This window comes from Vombatus ursinus, unplaced genomic scaffold (assembly GCF_900497805.2).
Source record: "Vombatus ursinus unplaced genomic scaffold, bare-nosed wombat genome assembly UNPS02012709.1, whole genome shotgun sequence".
Classification (NCBI taxonomy): domain Eukaryota; kingdom Metazoa; phylum Chordata; class Mammalia; order Diprotodontia; family Vombatidae; genus Vombatus; species Vombatus ursinus.
This window is the reverse complement of record NW_020952487.1, coordinates 1,668,168-1,692,911: the sequence shown is the minus strand read 5'-3', so window position 1 is coordinate 1,692,911 and position 24,744 is coordinate 1,668,168. Positions and strand designations below refer to the sequence as shown.

Here is a 24,744-nt window from a genome sequence, read left to right as displayed (position 1 = left end):
ATGGAGATGATTAGTGAGTTCGTGGGTTGTAAGGATCATGGTAGGGCATCACAGACCCTACCTGAGCCTCATAGAATAGGTTCCCACAGTGACTGAGAATGGAGACAGTGAAAAAATGGTTGATCTGGAGCCCAAAATTTGCCAACAAATTGAATACTATTTAGGTGACTTTAACCTTCTGTGAGACAAATTTTAAAGGAACAGATCAAAATAGATGATGGCTGGTTATCTTTGGAGATAATGATCAAATCTGACAGATTGAGCAAACTAACAAAAGACTTCGATGTGATAAGAAGTGCTCTAAAGAAATCAAAGGCAGAACTCATGGAAGTTAGTGAGGATAAAACTAAAATCAGAAGATCTCCAAATAAACCCCTCCCTGAAGTAACAGATAAATATAAAAATGAAGTAAAAAACAGATCCATCTATGTTAAAGGTTTTCCAACAGATGCAACCCTCAATGACATAAAAGAATGGTTAGAAGGTAAAGGTCAAGCACAAAATATTCAAATGAGGAGAACATTACATAAAGCATTTAAGGAATCAATATTTGTTGTGTTTGATAGTGCTGAATCTGCCAAGAAGTTTATAGAAACACTTGGACAGAAATACAAAGATATAGAGCTGCTGATACTCTTTAAGGAAGATTACTTTGCAAAAAAGAATGAAGAAAGGAAGCAAAATAAAGTAGAAGCTAAAGCTAAAACTAAACAAGAGCAAGAAGAAAAACAGAGGTAAGCAGAAGATACTGAACTGAAATCTCTGGATGAAAAGATTGTATGCTTGCTGAAATTTTCTGGTGATTTAGATGATCAAATCTATAGAGAAGATTTTCACACACTTTTCTCTAATCAAGGAGAAATAAAGTGGATAGACTTCATCAGAGGAGCAAAAGAGGGAATAATTCTATGTAAAGAAAAGGCAAAAGAAGCACTGGACAAAGTCAATGAAACAAGTAATGAAAACTTGAAATTAAGAAACAAAGATGTAACATGGGAAGTATTAGAAAGAGAGACGAAGAAAGAAGCTTTGAAAAAAATCATTGAAGACCAACAAGAATCCCTAAATAAGTTAAGGTCAAAAGGTCACAAATTTGAAGGAAAAGGAAGAGGAGGTGGTAAAGCTGTTCAGGGCACACCCAATAAAGGAAAAATATAATTCCAGGGCAAAAAAACAAAATGTGATAGTGATGAAGAACAGGAAAATGGTGATGCTGGAGGATCCCTTAAATGGACACAAGAAAAACCTGAAAACAAAGAATCTGCATCAAAACAGTTGGAAACAGGAGGGGAGAGAATTTGGAACTCAAAGTTTTAGAAACGAATGTTAGAAATTGTTTCTGCATGCAACTGGGAATTAAGATACATAGACAAAGGGGTATAGAAATCTATCTTACCCTACAGGAAAATAGAAGGGGAAGGGGACAAGGGAAGGATGGGAGTAATGGAAGGGAGAATAGATTGGGTGAAGGGGTAATCAGAATGTAGGCCATCATGGGATGGGGGGAGGGGAGGGTTGGGGAGAAAATTCGGAACTCAGAATCTTGTAGAAGTGAATGTTGAAAACTAAAAATAAATAAATGGGGGGAGGGACAAAAAAAAACAAACAAAGTGATGATTCAATTTGGGCAGGTACCATAACTATTCAAAGACAATTTCCTTAGGCATGGAAGTATTGTGATATGAATTAGTAGAGGGAATACCTACTTTTAAAAATCAGTTGACCAATAAGAATTTATAATGTACCTACTTTATGTGAGGCACCATCCTATGTACTAGGGATATAAAGACAGAAAATCAAACAGTCCATATCCTCAAGTAGCTTATATGTTGTGTTGAGAGAGACAACATATCTACATACAAATGTATACAAATTAAATACAAGAGAATTTGGTGTGGGAATTTGATCTATAAATTTAAAAATCTTTTGAAGTATTGACATATCAGGAACAAAAAGATACAGAGATATGAAGGAGCTGATAAAACCTTGGAAAGACTGTCAGAAATCTGTACTTCTAATGGCACCTTTTTATTCAGTTCAACAACTTTTTCCTTTGTCTAAAGAAAATACAATCTTCTGTATCACGTCCATGAAGGTCTTTCACTTGAAACAATTAAATGAAGGGACTCAACATGGGACCACTGATGTATTAAGCACAGCAACTTCCTTGTTCAAAAAGACTCTGTCCTTTGCTGAGGGTTTGATGTACATGAAGATGCAGCTGCCATAAGAAATGGAGATAGCAATCATGTGAGCAAACCAAGTGGAGAAAGCCTTTTTTCCTCTGACTGACAGAGGGGATTTGCAGAATTGTCTGGAATACACACGCACACACACACACACACACACACACGAGAATTATTACTATCAATGTAAACAAGAGAGTCACCGTAGCCCAGGAAATATCTATTGTCTCTAAGAATTGTGTATCTGTACAGGATACCTGTAAGAAGGGATAATACTCACTGGTGTAATGGTCAGTGATATTATGAGCCCATTGCTCTAGCTGCTGTATCAGAATGATTTCTGGGAAGATAATTACAAGTGAAACCGTGAGCAGAACACAAGCAATGTGCAGACTCTGCTGCTCATGATGGTTTTATAATGTAGGGGTTTGCAGATGGCAGCATGGTGGTCATAAGACGTGACCACTATAGGTCAAATTCAGCTACTCCCAAGAGAATGAAGAAAAATGACTGAGCCGTACAGCCACTGTAGGAAATGGTCTTGCCCTCAGTAATAATGGTTCCCAAGAATCTGGGAACATTGGCAGTTGTAAATGAAATTTCTAAGAAGGAGAAACTCCAGTGGAAGAAATATATTGGGATCTGGAGGTGAGAATCGAGCAGGGTGAGGATGATGCTAGCCACATTCCCAGCAATGTTGAGTATGTAGGCCAGTAAGAGAAAGAAAAAAATGATCATTTGAAAGTCTGGATCATCTGATAATCCCAGGAGGATGAATTCTGTCACCTGTGTGTGATTTTTCATATTTGTTTTCTCTCTTCTGTAGTAGATCTGCAATAAAAATAAAAGGAAACAGAATTTAAAAAAGGAAAGGAACAAAAAGCTTGTATATGAGCTATATTTGAAATGTAGCAGAGAAGAAGTATTAGAATTAATTCTTTCAATCATTCAAACATTTATTAACTCCTTGTTATGTTAGTATAGTAGGTATGAAGGGGGTTTCAAAGATAAATCAGACATTGTTGATGTTTTAAGGAGCTTAATATAATTGGGAAGAAATATATACAAATAAAATACAAGGTAGTACGGCTAAGTACCATACTCCTCCAAATGAAATAAGGACTTCCTTTTTCTCCTTAACCTGTCATTTAAAGTCATCTATAATTGTCCACACATCTACATTTTTAGGCTTATTTTATGATTACATCTTTTATACATGGTATCCTCCAGTCAGCCTAGAACAACTTAGCATATGCTTCAGTATGTGCCTAAAACTTTGCACTTTGCTCACAGTCTGTCTTCCTTATGTATGAAATATCCTTGTCATCTCTTCCTCCTTCATTCCAACCCATTCCATGATGTCCAATTTTAGTCTTCCTCAGCTTCACCATCTATAAAATGGGGATAATAATACTTCTCTAGTCTTTGTAATAAACTTCTCTGCCTCTAACCTAAATGCAATTTGTGCATCTTTGATGCCCTTATTATGTATCAGATTAAAGTTTACAGTTTTGTATGTTCCATATACCTCTACTAGGCTGAACTCATGAAATCAAGGACACACTGTCCTGTTATCTAGACTTTTAATTTTCTGTTATCATCACCTTTCCTATATTTCTAGGAATGGTGATAAAAAGGAGTTAAAACCAAAAAAGAAGATCTGGCTAATCTTTAGGAAGACAAAGGAAGCTATGTATGTAGCAAAGTTGAGTCTATTTGTTGGAGCCTTGGCAAAATGTCCTGAAGCCTGTGTTAGGAATAGCCTTCTTGATTTCCAAACACTATTACCACTTTCCCTTAAGTTATTTACTTTTTTAAAAAAATGGAAAACAATTATACTACAAGAATCTTTTCTTACAATAACATGCCAAAGTTCATGATAATCTGAATTTCTATAAAGGAAGTTTATTTTCCTAATAATTTATATTAACTATCACAATTGAATTTCTACGTGAGGGACACGAAGGAAAGAAAGGACAAACTCTTAATAGTTTCTGTTGAAATTTTATATAAAAGGAATCAAAATATTTGCCAGTGTGGGATATTAAATAATAGAACTTAAAGTTGGAAAGGGCGTTATTGATCATCTGATTCACTCCTCATTTTACAAATGAGGAAACTGAGCAGAGAGGTGAAGGGATTACTCAATCACAAGAATAATAAGGAGCAGATCTGGATGGAAATAGCTGTTTTGTATCCAAATCTAGGGCTGTTTCTACTATAACACAAATATTGTGTAGCCTGTACTTGTAGTATCAGTTTGTCTATCTGTCTATCTGTCTGACTCTCTCTCTCTCTCTCTCTCTCTCTCTCTCTCTCTCTCTCTGTGTGTGTGTCTCTCTCTCTGTCTCTCTCTTTCTCCCTCTCTCTCCTGAGCACTGGGGCAATGATCAGGAACACTTTGATTCAAATTACATCATAGACACTTACTAGTTGTGTAATCCTAGGCAAGACCTTTAACCTCAGTTTCCTCTACTGTAAAATGGTAACAATAACAGAGCCTACCTTGCAGGGCTGTTGTGAGTCTCAAAGGAATAAGCCCTTATTAAAAGTGCTTAGCACAGTGCCTGCCACATAGCAAATATTATATCAAAGCTCATTCCTTTCATTTCTTTGTCTTGGTGCATCTTTACTAAGCCTACTTGACCTAAGCTTCAATTTTAAACTCTCTTTAAGTCTGAAAATTACTTAACTTTAAGAGCTTCAAGTCTTATTAAATAGCATCATGTATTTATCAGAGATATTGGTATTTTGTTAATTATAAATTAGTACGTATATACCTATATACATGCATATACACATACATACATACATACATATATTCCTCAAATAAGATAATTTTCCAGTTCCTAAATCATCTTAAATCCCATGGCTTGCTCTTCTCTTCCAGTTTGGTCACAAACAGGGGTAGTCATATCCCAAATATTACCAGCAGCTCAGTTTCATGACTTCTTCCAGTTCTGTTCTGAATTTAGGGCAAAGGCACACGTTTAGGATTATCATGAGGTTAATGCTTTTCTATTCAACTTATCGATGTGATAAGGTAAAATAGAAAAGGAGGAAGCATATGGAATGATCGGTCAAGAGAATGATAGGGTCTAGTGAAAGCTTTTTAAGGATAGAAGAGACCATTACACTTGAAGGTAGCAGAGAAAGAATCAGTTGATAGAGATAAAAAATTCTAGGTGGGGGGAAGATTGCAGATAAAATCTCAAGGAAAAGGTGGGAGAGGGCAAGATAAAGCACATATGTAAATGGGTTGGCCTTGGGAAGGAGAGGTCCTAGTCTTCATTGAACACAGTGATGAATGGAAGAAAGAATGGAAGATACTTACAAGAGGTTTTGAGATGAAGAGAAGAAAGCAATGAGTTCACACTGAGTAGGCACAACTTTTACCAGGAAGAGAAGTAAGATCTTCAGATGAGAGGTGGAGGAGGAGGAGATGTAGGTGACTTGAGCAAGAACAGAAGAGAAGGAAATGTAAGTTTTGCAATAGTTTCAATGAGGAGTGAGAAAGGGAATCATTTAAGGAGGAATAAAAGTATTTATTGCTTTGCTGGAGTGAAGACCAAGTTGAAATTGAATAACATGATTTTGTAATGTGTCCAGTTAATACACTTGTGAGATTTCCTCCCAATTTCACTCAGCAGTTCATGAGGAACAAAAGAGGCTTACAATGGGAGTAATCTTGGGCTAAGGTTTGGCAAAAAAAGAACAAAGGGACAAAGGATTCAAGAGCAGGGAACAGTGTAGAACTGAAAAGGCTAACTCAAGTTAGCCTTTAGAGGGAATAAAGTAAAATCAGAATGGGAATCAAGACCTGAGAAATTCTAAGTGGTAGCGGGTTTAAAGCCGTGATGATGATGAATATGTTTAGAAGAGATAAAGCAGTAGAAGCAGTGGAATAGGAGATTATGGAGAGGAGGTTATGGTCAGGTAGGGTAATGTCAGGTTTCTAATTAGGGAAATAGTGCACCAATGGCAAAATCTAGTGTGTGGTCATCCTTAAGTATGTCTTAGGGGAAGTAAAGGAGTAGGACATGGGCTTAATGAGATTCAGACAATGGCAGTTTAGGGAGCTTGAGGGAAAATCTACATGGATATTAAAGTCCTCAAGTAAAAGGGGTAGGCCAAAAGAAGAAGATGGTGAGCCAAGGGTTAAAATCCTTTATAAAGGAGGAAGAATTATCTTAGGGCTGGTATACTACAGTTACCATAATTTTGATTGGTTGGGAAAATTTAATTGAGTGGACTTTAAAAGAAAGGTGAACTGAAGGAAGCCAATGAAGTGCAAGGAGTTTTCTGTCTCCCCCTCTAGGACTAGCATGAAAGAATAAATGTAATCCCATGCTGGAGATGAAAATCAAGGATTAAGTGTAGTTGGAGTGGCACCGGATCTACATGAAGGTTAATAGATGCAATGTGTAAGAGAGTAAAAGACATTGAATGAACAAGAGTATGTTCAATATGGAATGGGAGTTGCAGAGGACAGAGAGGAAAGGGTTGGTCAGAATTGGATTGAGACATGAATGGGATCACATTTAGGGGAATAGGAAGGAAAGAATGTGAAGAGGAACTGTAGACATTTTTCTCCAAATGTCCACACTTGCTTTAAATGTCCACATAATTGCTACCATAGAACAGAAAAAAAGCCATAGGGGCAATACTTGGTAGAAGATGGGGAAGGAAGCTCATAGTCTCCAATGGTTGATGCAGAGAGAGCTGGGTAGGGTCTGACTCTTCCATCACCTAAGAGACTAGTGAATGGGATAGGAGGAAAGGTATTAAGTGATGCTGTATGGAATATTGGTATATGGAAGTCACACAACAGAGAAAAAATGGTGCATCATAGATGTGATCAAGCTTCAATATATAACCAAGAAGGGACTTTAAAGATATATGAGTAATGGGGCAGCTAGGTGGTAAAGTAAATACAGCTTCAGCCTTGGAGTCAGGAGAACTTGAGTTCAAATCCAGCCTCAGACACTTGACACTTACTAGCTGTGTGACCCTTGGCAAGTCTGTTACCCCTGGTTGCCTCACAGAAAAAAAAGAAAAAAAAAGAAAAAAGAAATAAATAAAAGATATATGAGTAAAGGATGTCCTTGAGAAATTTGTGATAGGAAGAGAAGATGGACTAGTGCTGTGGCAAAAGTAAGGGATATCGAGTCGTCAGTGTGCTCTAATCATTCCTTGATGATTTCATGAGAAAGCAAGGAAGAAGTCGAGCATGTTGGGTGAACCTAATATAAAAATCTTTTGGGAGAATATGGACAGGAATTCCACAATATGGGCAGACATGGAAGGATTGCAATCTGCATCATTGGCATAAACTCCCCAAATGATGAGATTACAAATTCACTTGAGCATTTGAATAAGAACAGCAACCTTCCACTAAGCAACCAAATGTAAAGCCTTATCTATATATGGAGGTGACATTGACATGTTAAATGCTATGGCATTGTAACATAAGTTCTGGCAGATCTTATGTTCTATGATTCTAGGTCCTATTAAACCAGAAAGGCTTTGATTAAGATTATTATTACATAATAGAGAGATTTATCAACAGTAAGTCATGTATAAAGTGATGACTCATTTTTGGGAGAGGACATAACAACTGAACGATCAATTCTTTAGGCACAGACATATTGTGATATAGATTACTGCAGGAATACCCACTTTTAAATATTAAAAGGAACTTATAATATACCTATATTTTTAAAAGGAATTTATAATCTAACCACCCTGTGTGAGGCACTGTGCTATGTGTGGGGGATAGAAAGACAAAAAATAAAATAGTCCCTATCCTAAAGGAGCTTATATTTTGTTGAACTAGACAATATATATATATATATGTGTGTGTGTGTGTGTGTGTGTGTATGCAGATTAAACAGAAGAGAATTTGGTGGATGAATTTTATGTATGAATTAAAAAAAATGTTTTGAAGCATTGATATATCTGAAATGAAGAGATACAGAGATAAGAGGGAGCTGACAACACCTTGAGCAGACTGTAAGAGATCTGTACTTCTGAAGGCACCAATTTATTCAGGTTGACAAATCTTTTCCTTTGTTTGAAGATAATACGATCTTTTGTATCATGTCCATGAAAGCTTGTTTCACTTGCTGATTCCTTAGGCTATAAATGAAGGGATTCAACATGGGGGCTACTGATGTATTAAGCACAGCAACTCCCTTGCTCAAAGACACTCTGTCCTTTGCTGAGGGTTTGATGTACATGAAGATGCAGCTGCCGTAAGAAATGGAAATGACAATCATGTGAGAAGAACAAGTGGAAAAGGCCTTTTTCCTTTGACTCACAGATGGGATCCGCAGAATTGTCTGAATTATATATATGTAGGAGAGAATTATTAACACCAGTGTGAACATAAGAGTCACCACAGCCCAGGAAAAGCCCATTGTCTCTAAAAATTGTGTATCTGTGCAGGATAGCTGTAGGAGGGGAGAATAGTCACAGGTGAAATGGTCAATGATGTTATCAACACAATAGTCAGGCTGCTGCATCAGCATGAGTAGTGGGAAGATGATCAAGAATGAAATCCACCATGAGCAGAAGACAAGCAAAGTGCAGACTCTGTTGCTCATGATGGTTGTGTAATGCAGGAGTTTTCAGATGGCGACATAGCGGTCATAGGACATGGCTGCTAGAAGGTAAAATTCAGTTACTCCTAAGAGAATGAAGAAAAATAACTGAGTCATACAGCCACTGTAGTTAATGGTCTTATCCCCAGTAATAATGGTTCCCAAGAATCTGGGAACACTGACAGTTGTAAAGGAAATTTCTAAGAAGGAGAAATTCCGGAGGAAGAAATACATTGGGGTCTGGAGGTGAGAATCCAGCAGGGTAAGGATGATGAGAGTCACATTGCCAGCAATGCTGAGTATGTAGGCCAGTAAGAGAAAGAAGAAAATAACCATTTGAAGGTCTGGGTCATCTGACAATCCCAAGAGGATGAACTCTGTCACCTGTGTGTGATTTTTCATGTTTGTTTTCTGTCTTCTTTAATAGATCTACAATAAAAATAAAAGGAAACAGAACTAGAAAAAGAAAGGATCTGCAAAATATATGGACTATACTGGAATTTGAGCAGGGATGAAGTATTAGAATTAATTCATTCAGCTATTCAAATCTTTTCAAGTCCCTCTTTTGTTAATTTAGTGGATGTAATGGGGTTACAAAGATAGGTAAGACTTGCTTGATGCTTTTAAGGAGCTTAGCATAGTTGGGAAGATATATACCCAAATAAAATACAAGGTGGATTGCAGTTAAGCACCATATGCCTCCAAGTGAAATAAGAACTTTCTTTTTCTCCTTAACCTATCATCTAAGGTTATCCTTAATTGGCCAGCAATCTACTTTTTTAGTCTTATTTTATAATACAAGGTATTATAAATATTATACATGGTACCCTCCAGCGAGGCTAGAACAAGTTAGCATATACTTCAGTACATACCTCAAACTTTGCACTTTGCTCACAATCCTCCTTCCTTATGTGTGAAATATCCTATTCCCCTCTGCACTTTCCATCCCAACCCATTCTATGACATCCAATTTAAGTCTGCCTCAGTTTGGCTATTTATAATATGTGGATAATGTTACTCTTCTAGTAAACAATAAATTTCTCTGCTTCCAACTGAATGATACTTTGTGAATTTTAATGCTCTTATCATGTGTCATAGTCCATTTTACAGTTGTGTATATACCATATTCATCTACTAGACTATAACCATGAAAGTAAGGACACCCTCTCCTGTCATTCACCCTTTTAATTTCCTGTTATCACCTATCCTATGTTTCCAGGAATGATGAAAGAAGAGAGCTAAGAAAACCAAAAGCTAAGATCTGGCTAAGCTCTAGGAAGCCTAGTGAAGCTATGTATAAAGCAAAGTTGAGACGATTTGTTGGAATCTTGACAGAATGTCCTGAAACTTTTATTAGAACAGACTTCTTGATATCCAAGTTCTCCCATCACTTTCCCCATGTTACTTGCTTTTAAAAAATGTAAAACAATTGGAATCTTTATCTATAATGACGTGTACTCCAGTAAAGTTCACTGTAATCTGAATTTCTATAAAGGGAATTTATTTTTTAATAATTTATATTAAAAACCATGAATTTATTTCTATGTGAGGGATGGTAGGTGATAAGGAAGGGAAAATTCCTGATAGTTTCTATTGAGATTCTATATGAAAGGAATTAAAATGTTTGCCAGTGTGGGATGTTAGATAATAGAACTTAAAGTTGAAAAGGGACTAACAGACTATTTGATTCACTCCTCATTTTACGGATGAGGAAACTGAGTAGAGAGTTGAAGTGATTTGTTGAAAGTCATCAGGATAATAAGGAACAGATCTGGGTGCAAACATTTGTTTTATACCCAAATCTAGGGATGCTTCTACTGCAACATATCCCTTGTGTAGCCTGTACTTCTGGTATTGATCCATTTGTCTACCAATTTATCATCAATTTGTCTGTTCCCTCTCTCTCTGTCTCTCTCTCGCTATCTCTCTCTCTGTCTGTCTCTATGAATTTAGCGAAAGGACTCTAGAATTTAGAACTGAAACATAATTTTTAGGTTGTCTTGGCCATTTTCCTCATTCAAACATAAGAAACATTTCTAGAGAAGTGAAGTCACTTGTCCTGCATTATATAGTTTCTAAGTGGCAGAGACAGAACTTAAGGCCTGGCTCTCTCTCAATCCATATTATCTCACTTTCCAAGGAAAGGAGAGGAATGATCTAGTCATGTTTAGTAAGCTTTTACTCAAGGTTTTTTTAATTCTTCATTATTGGAAGTAATAGGTTATAGTGGAAAGGATGTTGTATTCAGGGTCAAGGGACTTTCATCCTTTCTTGGCTTTGTCACTGAATACATATTTGACCTTAGGAAAGTCATGTAACCTTTCTGGTTCTTCAGTTTTCTCATCTAAACAATTAAGAGGATTCAATTTGATGACCTCTGAAGGTTTTCCAACTCTAAGTCTATGATCCTATGGATTAAAGGACAAAGAGTCACTAAACACTTCTAAACACTTCCAACACATGACAGAATTAATTAATAAGCAGTTGAGAATAAACATGACAAATTAAAGATCACATTAGGTTTTTATTCTGTTATTTTCATAAATATAATTGCTATTGTGAGGACATATCAATATGTTTAAGAAGGAACACACACACATATACACATACAGTTTTGCTATAATACCAACATAAAGATGATAAAAAAGATATTAAAAGAACAGAAATACTTACTATTTGATAATATCATATGGTACCCTCTAGCCAGGCTAGAACAACTTAGCATATACTTCAAAATATGCCTCAAACTTCGCACTTTGCTCAAAATCCTCCTTCCTCATGTATGAAATATCCTGGTTCCCTCTCCCTCCTCCGTTACAACCTATTACATTATGTCCAATTTAAGTCTGCTTCAGTTTCCCCACTTGTATGGGGATAATAATACTCTTCTATTCTTAGTAATAAACTTTTCTTCCTCCAACTCAAATGCAATTTGTGCATCTTTGATGCCCCTATCATGTATCATATTGAACTTTACAGTTTTATATATTCCATATACCTCTACTGGACTGTAACCATGAAATTAAGGACATACTCTCCTGTCATCTACACTTCTAATTTTCTGTTATCATCACCTATCTGATATTTCCAGGAAGAGTGGACAAAAAGGAGTTAAGAAAACCAAAAAGGAAGATCTGACCAAGCTCTAGGAAGCCAAGGAAGCTATGTATGATTAGGAGCAGACTTCTTAACTTCCTTTCACTATTATCACTTTTCTCCAATTTATTAACTTTATTTTTAAATACAAAACAATTGTACTACAGGAATCTTTCTCTATAATGACATGCTCTCCAGTAAAGTTCAAAATAACCTGAATTTCTATAAAGGGAGTTTATTCTAATAATTTATTTTAAATAATCACAATTGAATTTCTATGTGAGGGATAAAAGGCGAAAAGGAAGGCTAAAACTCCTAATAGTTTCAGTTGAAATTTTATATAAAAGGAATTAAAATGTTTACCAGTGTAGGATGTTAGATAATAGAATTTAAAGTTGGAAAGGCTTTATGGATCATCTGATTTACTTCTTATTATGCAGATGAGGGAACTGAGCAGAGAGCTGAAGGGATTGCTCAGTCACAAGGATAATAAGGAGTTGTTTTTATTATAACACACACCTTCTGTAGCCTGTACTTGTATCAATTTGTCTATTTATCTGTCTGTCTGATTCTCTCTCCCTCTCTCTCTCTCTCTCTCTCTCTCTCTCTCTCTCTCTCTCTCTCTGTCTCTCTTCTCCTCTCCCTCTCCTCTCTCTTCCTATTTATCAATCACCTACCAATAAACATTTATTAAGTGCTTACTCTGCACCAGGCACTGTGCTTACTGCTAAGGATGCAAAGAAAGTCAAAGACATTGGTCTTGCCCTCAAGAAGTCCATTCTCATTGACTAGAAAATACTAGAATAATAGTAAAACATTTCTAAAACCCTCCTTCCCTCTGCCAACTAATGTCTGGGACACATACCTAAGCATTATATTACTCCACACTTTCAGCTTCAGGAAATGATGTGTATTCATTTCCCTAAAGTAGGTGTCTCTACTTTCTTTTTTCTCACTCTCTAAGAAACATATACTATAGCAGTAGATACAGAACAAGGGCAGGGATCAATAAGAACTTAGTTCAGATCCCACCATAGACACTTACTAGTTGTGTGATCTTAAGCAAGACCCTCAACCTCAGTTTCCTCAATTGTGAAATGGTGACTGTTGTGAATGTCAAATGAGAAAAGACTCATAAAAAAGTGCTCAACATGGTGCCTACCTCATAGTAAACATTATATGAAAATTTATTTCTTTCCTTGCTTTGTCTTATGTGTATCTTTACTCAGCAGATTAGACATGGGCTGCAATATTATACACACTATTTAATTCTGGAGTTGAAGTTTAAAAGCTTCAAATTTTATTACATACTTTTTTCTACTTATCAGAGATATTAGTACTTCCTTAATTATAAATCACTACATACGTATGTACAAGTATTGCTCAAATGCCCCAACTTCCCAGTTCCTCAATCATCATAAATCTCATGGACAACTCTTCTCTTCTATCTTGGTCACATACAAGGATAGTCATATCCCAGATATTAGCAACAGCTCAGTTTTATGACTTCCACCAGCTCTGTTCTGCAGCAGGCAAATAGGAATATAGGGCAAACCCTCAAGGGATATGAGGGGAAAAGACAGGATGGAATTCCATGAGTAATCTATAGGATTGAGATTGTGGAGGGAGGAAAATGAAGTTAGAGCAGAAAGTGCTGAGGGGTGGTGATATTGGCAGCCATGATGATGAGGTTCTATTACCCATTCAAAAACATTCCTCTTTTATGTTCAAACATTCTTACATCCCTCTATCTTATCATAATTTCTTTTAACTAATTGAGGAATTGAGGTGGTACAATGGATAGAACTTGGGACCTGTAGTCAAATATGGCACAGAAACTTCCTGGCTCTGTGACCCTAGGCAAGAAACTTAATCACTGGGTAAGTCTGCCTCAGTATCGCTATGTATAAAATGGAAATAATAATAGCATCTATCTCCCAGAATTTTGAGGACTATTTATAAAGTATTTACACATTTTAACTAGTATATACATGCTAGTTTTAATCATTTCCATCTCTCTGAATGCCTTACTCTTCCTAAACTTCTTCTTTCTTATCATGACTTCCAATCATAAGATCACAGATTAAGAGAAGGAAGAAACTTAAGAGATCACTTAGTTCGCACCTTCACATGATATTCTTTCATGTTATCATCAATGTTCAGTCTTACCTAAAGTAAGTAACAAGATTGTACATTTCCTAGATAACATTAAGCTATTATTGTCATTTTAACAGTGGCATTCTAGAAACAGTAACACTGTCATTATTCTGAAATTCAGAGTGACTCTGGTGGAGGGAAATTAAGAGCACATATATAAGAAGAAGGGCAATGCTGAGATGCTAGACTGGAGGAGATATCTTGGAGTACACATAGTATCCTGAACCTTGATTGCTCAAATCACATTGTGTATCTTTATGTTGCCTCAATAATTTTGGGCAAGTCATTTAACCTACTGGATATTACTTTCCTCATCTGTAAAAGGAAGGGATAGGACTAGATTACCCTACATTCCCTTCTTCTTCTAAATCTATAATTCTACAATCCCCCTTAATAAATTCTGAACTGGTTTTTCACTTCATCATTGTAATTCCTCTACTTTTCATGGCCTTTCTCTGAATGCCCACTTACCCTGTTGAAATCAACTGACCTCCACTGTTTCTTGGTTCTATTTAATTTTTTTTCTTATTCTCTTAGTCACGCTTTATACTAAGCTTTATGGGAATCTCTTATAGCTTCCATAATTACTTTGAAGGTTAGAGTCACTTCACTCTCATGCATAATGGTGTAGTCAAGACTCTCTTCTATGAAGCTTCTTTAGAAAATATTTTTAAAAAATGAAGACCAAAGAAATCTACAAAACTCCCTATCATTGCATTCCTTTTCTTTCATGATATCCCCAGGATTCAATTTCAATTCAATAAAAAATAATTAGGTACATAGTATGATCATTGAAGAAAAAATAGAGATATATACTTATTTTGTCAGTTTTCCGGGCAGTGATTTCATTCTATGTTTTGGACAGTCACTACTTCAGGTTAATGATAGCAATAACCACTTTAAATTTTGTATCTATTATTATTCATCTGATAGAAAGGCAAGTTCTCAGGTGATCCTAATGAATTTTATGTGATTGGTTTTTACTAGGTTATTTTATTACATTCTTCATTATTACTTCAGAAAGTTCCTTTTCTTAAGTCCTTTGTGAAAGTTTATTTCTCTTTCTTCCTATCAAGATGGGAATTGTAAACTCCCAGTATATGTACATTTTATTTAAATTCAGTTAAGGTGTTCTATAATTTAAAACAGATACAGAACTTTGACATCATTTTGCCCATTTTCCTCATTTCAAACATTAAGAAACAGTTCTAGAGAGATGAAGTCACTTGTCCTGAATCATATGGCTCCTTTGAGAAAGGATTTATGGCCAGGCCTTCTTATTCTAAATCCACAGTCATGTTCAATAAGCTTTTTCTGAAAGTTTATGATACTTCTTATAAGAAGCAGTATGTTATAGTGAAATGAATACTTTATTGGGGATCAAGGGACTTTTATCCAAATCTTGGCTTTGTCACTTAATACTTGTTTGACCTAAGGAAATCATTTAACCTCTGTAATTCTCACTTTTCTCACCTAAACAACTAAGAGGATTGAACCTGATGACCTCTGAGGACTCTCCAGCTCTAAATCTATGATCCAATGGAATAAAGGATAAACAATAACAATCTCCAAAACTATTTCTACATAGACCAGAATTAATAAATAAGCAATTGAGAAGAAAATGACACACTAGAGATCATAATTGATTTTTATTCTGTGAATTCCATGAATAAAATTGCTTTTGTGAGGACATGCCAATATGTGTAGTCATATTTAAGAAGGAACACACACATATACACAGACAGAGTTTTGCTACAATACCAATGGAAAGGAGAAAAATGGATATTAAAAATATACTTACTTTTTTGGGCAGTCCTTGATAGGTTATTACTGGACATTTAACCAAAATATTCTGCATAGTTTGCCTAAAAGCTGAGAAGTAATGAATTAGTGCTGACTATGTGGCCAAGCTTGCCCACTACCTCTCACATACGTACATGCTTCCTCAGACACTCTCTGAGACTCCTGTTCATTGTCAGCCAAGGGAGCATGTCTTGAACCATTTTCTACCTAGCCATTCAAATACAACCTTGTCTTTTAGATTCAGAGACATTCTACTGATTTTAGTTCTGGGAAATATGTTAACTCTAGAGAGAATGTAAGGTTCTTCAGAACTCTCAATGCTGATTATGCCGTTCTAGAAATACAGAAGATGTCTTTTCTACTATGACTGATACCTGCTTAGGAGAATTAATTCATTGAAGAGGGCAAAGGGGTCATGCAGAGGCAGGTTCAGAAGACACTAAGGAATATAAAACCTAATCCACCTTAGCATAATTTGGAAATAGAAGCTTAGGGAACAGTGCCCAAAGAGACCAAAAAAATATTCTTGGCAAGCTAAATACCTATGGATAGATAAAGCAGGTGGCCAAATGGGAATCTTTAGTTATTTCCAAAACTATCCAACTGATTAATTAGTTAATCTTATGGGATAATGCCCCTGTCCAGAATTCTCTGGAGCTAGTTGACTATCAGGGCAAGTTCTAATGTTCCTTATTACCAGAAATTATGTAAATTCACAAGAATCCCATTTCCTACTTCCTACAATGATAATTCCCTGGTGGGGGGGTGGGGGATCTGCTGTGTAGTGTCAAATACAAAAGAATTGATTCCAGTTCCTAAGAGAAACTCCATAAATCCTTCCCCATAACCTATATTTTTGTTCTCTCCATTCTTTCTCTCTTGTTTTATTTTAGTGAATACAGTCAAAATCTCATAGCAATGAGTAGGGTATCAAAGTTCAAAATTTATCTGCTCTGCAATCTGGAATTACTCTAGAGGACTATTTATTTAGAGACAAATAAGATAGAATAGATGTATCAATGTGATACTAATGATACTAGTGTTGTTAGTCCTTCCTTTTTTTTAAAGAGGACAAATGACAACACAGAGTGATGTCTTGACTTTTGCGAATTGGATTTAAGTGAAACAGAGTTGCACAAAGTTGTCAGCCTTACTCTCTCTTCTAGGGTCATCAATGTCCAGTGGTAAGACAAAAACTAAGAGACTGACAATGACCTGGGATGCAGTTGATGACATTGGAATCTTCCGTGTTTCACCAAGCTCTAAGTATTCCACAAGACCTGTTTCAGCCACCTTAGTGATCATTGAAATATGTTGTTCTCATCTACCCATTCCTCCAGGGGAAATCTTCACATGCTTGGGGTAGACATTCTCCTAACTCACAGATGGGTTTGAGGCCTGTCAGTTATCCTCAACCTGGTTTCGCACATCTTCTGAGATAATTTTATCATGGTATGTCCACAGTGCATGCTGCAGCTTTTGGAGCCACAGGTGAGGGTTGGTGAAAGTGGACACCAAAGGTGAATAGATAAGCAGACCTGAAAAAGGCTTGACATGCCTTCACAGCAGAGATGCTAATCATCTCTGAACATCCCATGCACCCCATGATAACAACAATAGAAACAGCAAAGAATGTTGGACAGAGGTACAGTACTGGAATTAGGAACATATGGAGTCAAATCCACCCTCTGCCATAGGTTAGTAATGTGCCTGGGCCTAACTCTGAACCCTTCTCTTTGTGCCTCAGATAGCTCCCTTGAACTCAACTACAAAGCTAAAATTAAGTTACAATCTTTGTTGGTAGAGGGAGTTTTCATCATTGAGGATTGTTCCTGTTCACATAAAGATAATGTTTTGCATTTGAATTAAATAACTTTTCAAACCCTCGTTCTTTCACCTTAGGGGTTTTCCTGAAATTCCTCTTTCATAATTCTTTTTATGACTGTTACATTCATCTTATTGACCTCCTTTGTAGGTAATCCTATGCATTACCATCCAAGTACTGAGTTCATTGTATTGGTATTCTCCAAGCCTCTGCCCTTGGTCCTTTATTCTGTCTTCTCTTTATTTTTTTTAACTTTTTTTATTATGAAATTAACAAACCCCAAATAATATAAACATACAAGGTTGACCCCCCCCAAAAAAGTACTGCATACAAAACTGCAAAACTTTATTACATAAAACATTTTTATTTTTAAGCTTTACTTTTAATCTATGTTTCTTTTTGGTTTTGCTTTGATTCTCTTCTGAAAACTAAAAAAAAAAAAAAATCAATGACTCCTGCTTAGTTGTTTCAATTTTCTCTCAGTTGTCTCCCCGCTCTGATTGGCAGAGTAGTAGACTCCAAAAGCTTTCCTTTATAGAGGGCTCACAACCTTTCAAGTAAGTCCATTTTCTATCAGTAGCTCTGCTCAGCTTTGGTTCCATGGAACACTATTTCCCACCCACGCCCCAAGATACTCCCTTGTGATTAATACCCTCAGCTTTCAGCTTCTTTTTGTGTATTATCTTCTTCCATTAAGTTGTAAGATCCTTGAGGCTATAATTTGTTCCTTTTCCTAATTTCCAACTCTAGCAGTTACTAAATTCTGTGGCACAAAGTAGTTGCTTAATAAAAGAAAAAAAAAGGAAAAGCAAAACCTATTTGTAACAAACAGGCATTTTCATACCTGAAAATGTATGTCTTATTCTTCCCCTTGAGTTTCATTGGTCTTCTGGAATCATAATAGTTCTCTGCATAGAACATTCCTTTAAACTTCATCTCTCTCTTCACTTTTAGGCTTATTCAGGACCAATGATTTAAGCTCAATGAATTTTTTTTTAAAATGGGAGTGGTCCAGCTTCCTGCTGTCTCTTCCTTTGACATCCCAGATGAAATTAGATAAGAGTGAAGGTCCATTTGCTTCTTTAGGTTTGAAAGCCTGACACTGAGTACATGGGTACAGAGCAGAGGGGTCTCTAATGAAGAATAAGAGGGTGCTGTGCTGCAGGGCTCATGGATCTAATAATAGTTATAATTAGTAGGCAATGTATTTTTGTATTATTTGCTTTAGATATCAAAACTGTTGAAATGTTTCTGTATTTCTCCCCAAATTACTATTTCATAAATCATACCCATCTTAGCAAAAATGGACTCATCATTTGTGAGAACCTGTAGTAGCATATTAATTACTTGTCAAAAAATAAAATAATTTAATTTATTGATATACAATAAATCATAACTTTTCACATCTTTGAAAGATGTAATTTTATTTTCTCTCTTTGGGGGATAAGCCTAGTCGTGGTATAGTTGTTTCAAAGGGTATGAACAATTTAGTGATGTTTTGGGCTTGGTTTTAAATTGCTTCCACAATGGATGAACCAATTCATGGTTTCCCTGATAGTTCAAAGAGTGAGGTTCTCCTAACAGTGTCTATTTCCCATAGCATTTCTAACTTTTGTCATTTTCTGCCTTTATCATCTTTGCCAGTCTAATGAGTATCTCATGAGAGTTACTTTAATTTGAATTTTATAACTATTGGTTGTTTGGAGAATTTTTATATGATTACTGACAACTTGGATTTCGTTCCTTGGGAACTATCTCTTCATATTCTTTGGCTATTTATCAATTGGAGAATGGCTCTTATTCTATTTGAATCATTTCCTTATATATCTTGGGTAAGAGATCTTCAAAAGAAAATTACTGCTAATATTTCCCCCAGGTACTTGTGTCCATTCTAATTTTAAAATTATTGGGTTTGTTTGAATAAAAAATTTAATTTGATACCATCAAAATTGTCCACTTTACTTTCTGTGATCCTATCTATTCCCTGTGTGTTTTTTATGAACCTTCCTATTAACCATAGATCCACATAGTAATATGTTTCTTGCTCTTCTATGATTTTCTATGATATGACATCTTATGATGTCACCTTTTATGTCTAAGTTATATAATTTGAGTGTATATTGGTATATAGCATGAGATGTTGGTCTATAATTCCTGCCATACTGTTGCCCCAATTTTTTAATAGTTTTCATCAAATAATGAATCCTTATTTTAGTAACTGAGGTTTTTGGATTTATCATACACTGAGTTTGTTTACTTCTGTGTATTTTATAATTTGTTTTACTGCTTGATCTCTCTGTTTTTGAACCAGTACCAAACCATTTGGATGATTATTGTTGGCATTATTCTTTAAGATCTACCACTACTAGGTCCTCTTATTTCCCAATATTTTTGCTAATTCTTTTTATGTTCTTGATCTTTGTTTGTACAAATGAATTTTATTCTTTTTCTAGTTCTGTAAAATAATCTTTTAATAGTTGAATTGGCATAACACTGAATAAGTCAACTAATTTAGGTAGTATTATCATTTTGTTATATTATCAGGTCCTATCCCTGAGCAATGACAATTTCTCTAATTATTTAAGTCTATACATTTCTATAGAAAGCTTTCTAGTTGCATTCTTATAGTTACTAAACATGTTTTATTAGATATTTCATATATCTGTAATTATGTTGAATGAAGTTTCTTTTTCTAAGTCTTCCTGTTTTTTTTTAATTAGGTACAAGAAGGTTGAGGATTTCTTTGGATTTATTTTATATCTCACAATTTTGCTGAATATATTGTTTCATTCGATTTTAGTTGAATCATTAAAGTTTTTTTAGATAGGATATTATGTCATCTGAAAAAGCTTTAGTTTTGTTTCTTGTATGCCTGTGTTTAGTTTCTCAATTTCTTTTTATCTTATTGCTATACTTAACATATCTAGTATTATTAATGACAACAATGAACATCCTTGCTTTACCCCTGATCTTATCAGAAAGGCCTCTAACTTCTCTCCATTACACATAATATTTAATTTTGTTCTTAGATAAATATTAAGTAAAAATATATTTATAGCTGGTGTTTTTAACAGAAACAGATGCTCAACTATGTCAAAAGCTTTTAAAATGTATATTTTGTTATCATACTTTTATTATTTATAATATTAAAATGGTTTACTAATCTTATGATATTATTGCATATTTGTTAATGTTTTATTTAAAATCCTATGTCAATGTGAATTATGAATACTGGTCTAGAGTTTTCTCTCTCTGTTTTTCTCCTTGTTTTTGCTATCAGTAAAATAGTTATAAAAGAGAAAGAAATTGAAAGGATGCCTTCTTTTCTTATTTTTATGAATAGTCAATATACCATTAGAATTAACTATTCTCTGAATTAGAGAATTCAGTTGTAAATTCATTTGATCTGAAAATTTTTTTTTTGTTTGAGAGTTCATTTATGGCTTTTAAAATTTGTTTTTCTGACATCAAGGAATTTAAATTGTCTATCTGTTTTGTTAATTTGGGTATTTTACATGTCTGCAAATATGAATTAATTTCATTTAATCCATTAACTTTGTTCACATACAAATTGGCAAAAGACTTTCTGATAGATTCCTTTCTCTTCAGTTGTTGTTAATTTATTTTCATTTCTGATACTGATCATTTCTGTTTTACTTTTTAAAAAGAAATTAATATACATAATTCTTTATTGGTTAAATAACCATTTCTATTTTTATTTATTCATTCACTTTTTTTGCTTTCAGTCTTCTTATTCTCTTCTTTGGTTTTGAGAATTTTTATTTTGTCATTTTGTTGGCAGGTTGAATTTATTTTTATTGTAGTTTTTTTGTTTGTTTTGTTTCAGTTGTGTGTCCAATTTATTGATTTGTTTTGTTGATGAAAGTATTTAAAATATAAAGTTTCCCCATTGACTGTTATAGCTTCATTCCATAAGTTTTGGAATGATATCTCATTATTGTTATTTTCTTGATGAAAACTTCTATTGCTTATATGATTTATTTTTGGACCCAAAACGTTTTAGTTTTAAGTTATTTAGTCACAAACTAATATTTCATTCTTTCTTCAAATGTCTTTTATTTAATATAATTTTATTGCATTGTGATCAATAAATATGTATGTAATATTTCTACTTTTTTTTTAATTTTGGTGAGACATTTTTGCCAGAGCACATGGTCAGTTTTTGCAAAAGTGCAATGCAAGATTGAGAGGTATGAAAATTTCTTTGTGTTCTCATTCAGAAATCACCAGAACAATATAATTTCTAATGTTTCTAAAATTCTACTCAGGTCCTTCATTCTTGTTTGTAATTTTGTTAGATTTAGATATGAGGCATATTGAGGCTCCCACTTCTATAGTTTAATATCAATTTATCTTCTATTTAATTTATTGTCTGAGCTGCTTTGATAATTTATATCGGGTGAAGTTGAAGTGATTCAATTCAATTAACTTTTCCTTTGAATAGTTAGGTGACATTTTATTCAGTGCATAAAATTAGGTATTTCTATTGATTGGTTATGTATAAGCATAATGCAGTTTCCCTGCTTATCAGTTTTTATTATATCTATATTTACTGTAGCCTTATTTAAAATTATGACTATTTCACCACCACCACCGCCTTTTTTTAGTTTATGTGAAGCATAGTAAATTTTGTTTCAGCTCCTTTACTATAGAATTTACCAAGTCTTGTGTGATCCTGATTGTGGCTCCTTGCCCTTAAATGCTTTCTTTATTTTGCTGAATGCAAAGAACGTTTATATTCTTTGACCTGGAGACTCTGAATTATGCCTATGATGTTTCTGGGAGTATTTATTTCTAGGTTTCTTTTAATGGTATATTGTTTATATATTCTCTTTAGTTCTAAGAAATGTGTGCAATTTATGAATTCTTGAAATATGATATTCAAGCTTTTTACTTTTTTTGTTTTTGCTCTCTTTACTAATTTTAAGGTAATATGATGAATCTTATATTATTTCTCCTCTGTTTGGAAAACTGTCGTGGATTTGACCCTTAGGTGTTTCTCAATACAAACTATTTCTATGCTATCTTTTGATTGGACTGGGGTGGGGGTGGGGAGCATTGCTCATACCACCAGTCTCAGTGTCTGGATCAAAGACTTGTGCTTAGGTAAAACTTCAATCCTTTACTCTTGAACAGTGTAGGTAGGCCACCATGGTCCTGAATGTGATACCCAAGACTAAGTTCTAACTTCTGTAGGAATTATTTGACCTTATCATCTTCTGTGGTTCAGGCCTTCCACATGCAGAGTTGGACAGAGGCTGCTTGTGTGCTCATTGATTATTCTGCACTAGTTAAGGCTCTAAGCCCATCCTGCTATTGTAGCCTTTCTTTCACGATGGCAGGGCCCTAGGGCTACCTGGTACTAAGCTCTGCTCAGGATCTTTCTCCTCCTGGGTTGGGCTCTGGGTCAACTCTATTAGCCTTTACTCCTGTTGTAGAGGTTGAGATCTCTCAGGGCCTTTTTCCTTTTGTAGCCAAATTCTATGCCTGTGGAATGAGGCTACTTTCTACCTACCTTCTTTTGCACCTTCTACTAATACTGGATAATCTCCTTTCAGTGCTTCTGCATTACTCTAACATTCTTATAACTGCTTATCTTTCATTTTCTTTAGTTTGTGCATTTTAGAACTTTACTGCTTCTCTTGTTGTCATAATCCTGCCCACAAGTTTTCAGTGGACTTATTTTTTTTTGTGTTTCCAAGGCAATTGGGGTTAAGTGACTTTCCTTGGGTCACACAGCTACTAAGTGTTAAGTGTCTAAGATCAGATTTGAGCTCTGGGCCTCCTAGCTCCATGGATAGTACTATATCTATTGCACCACCTAGCTGCCCTTCAATGGATTTTAAATCAGACAAGTTCCCTGAACATTAAGGCATATTCAACTCCATTTTTCAGATAAATTTCCTAACTGTTTGAAATGCATCATATAGTACAAGGTCATATTACAATATTCCATTTACGTTTGGGAATTTTTGTAATTCTGGAATATTTCTACTTTTCAATATTCATTTTCTAAATGGGAACAAGACTTCTAAGCATAAGGTAAGAAAAAAATCCCTAACAGTCTAATGAAGGTGCCCAGGTCTTAGAGGTTCACTGGGACTTCTAAAAGCCAAGTAAGTTTTATCAGCAAAAAATTACCTTTCCCCATTTCCAGTACTTAGTTTTTGTATTATCCCACCATTGACAAGCATTTTTTTCCCTTCATACTGATGATTAGCAGCTATTTTATTAATAGTCTTCTTGATGTTTTTCCAACTTCGGGAAGATTACACAATGCTGCAGAGGAATCAATAAGAACCCCTCAGCTCACAGGTACCTCTTAGAAGCCAAAATAGACTGTTTTACAAGTTAAGTCAAGTCAAACAACAAACATTTATTAAGTGCTTACTATGTATCACATACTGAATTAAGATCTGTAGATTTAAAAAAAATAGTAAGGGAAGGAACTCTAAGAGCTCACAATAGCTATGTACATAACAAATGTGTGTATGTGATATACATAATGTATGTACAGTCAGTGTAATACAATGTCTGAGGGAAGGTCCTGGAATTGAGGGAGGGTGATCTGGAAAGTTCTTGCGGAAGGCAAGATTTGAGTTGACATTTGAAGGAAGCAAAGGAAGCTGGGAGGTTGAGTTAAAAAGGTAGAGAATTCCAGGTGTGGGGCATAGCCAGTGAAAAGGCCTGGAGTCAAGAGATAGAGTGTCCTAGGTGAAGATTAATAAGCACACTAATATCACTGGATCCCAGAGTGTATGGTGGAGAGTAAAGTATAAGGGGCCTGCAAAGGTAGGAAGTAGTCAGGTTGTGAAGAACTTTAAAAACCAACCAATGATTTTATATTTGATCCTGGAGGCAATAGGGGACTATTGGAATTTATAGGGAGAGCCGTGGCATGGTCAGACCTTTGTTTTAGTGGGATCATTTTGACAGCTGAGTGAAAGATGGAAAGAGTGGGGAGAGGTTTGAGTCAGAGAGACCCGCCAAAAGAATAATGTTGTATACGGGCCGCACGCCGACCTTCTGCCAGTCATGCACCAGTACCCACTTC

The 24,744-nt window shown here is 35.2% G+C and overlaps 1 protein-coding gene and 2 pseudogenes across 1 annotated transcript; 1 reads left to right on the top strand and 2 right to left on the bottom strand.

Moving 5' to 3' along the window:
• Positions 1-1,231, top strand: LOC114040109 (annotated as a pseudogene).
• An 896-nt stretch (positions 1,232-2,127) lies between these two features.
• Positions 2,128-2,990, bottom strand: LOC114040108 (annotated as a pseudogene).
• A 5,243-nt stretch (positions 2,991-8,233) lies between these two features.
• Positions 8,234-16,764, bottom strand: LOC114040091 (olfactory receptor 6C1-like). The gene is given in 2 exon segments (XM_027858083.1): positions 8,234-9,206; positions 16,745-16,764. A coding segment is annotated over 1 exon segment (957 nt). The 5' UTR covers positions 9,191-9,206; positions 16,745-16,764.
• Between the last annotated feature and the right edge of the window lie 7,980 nt (positions 16,765-24,744).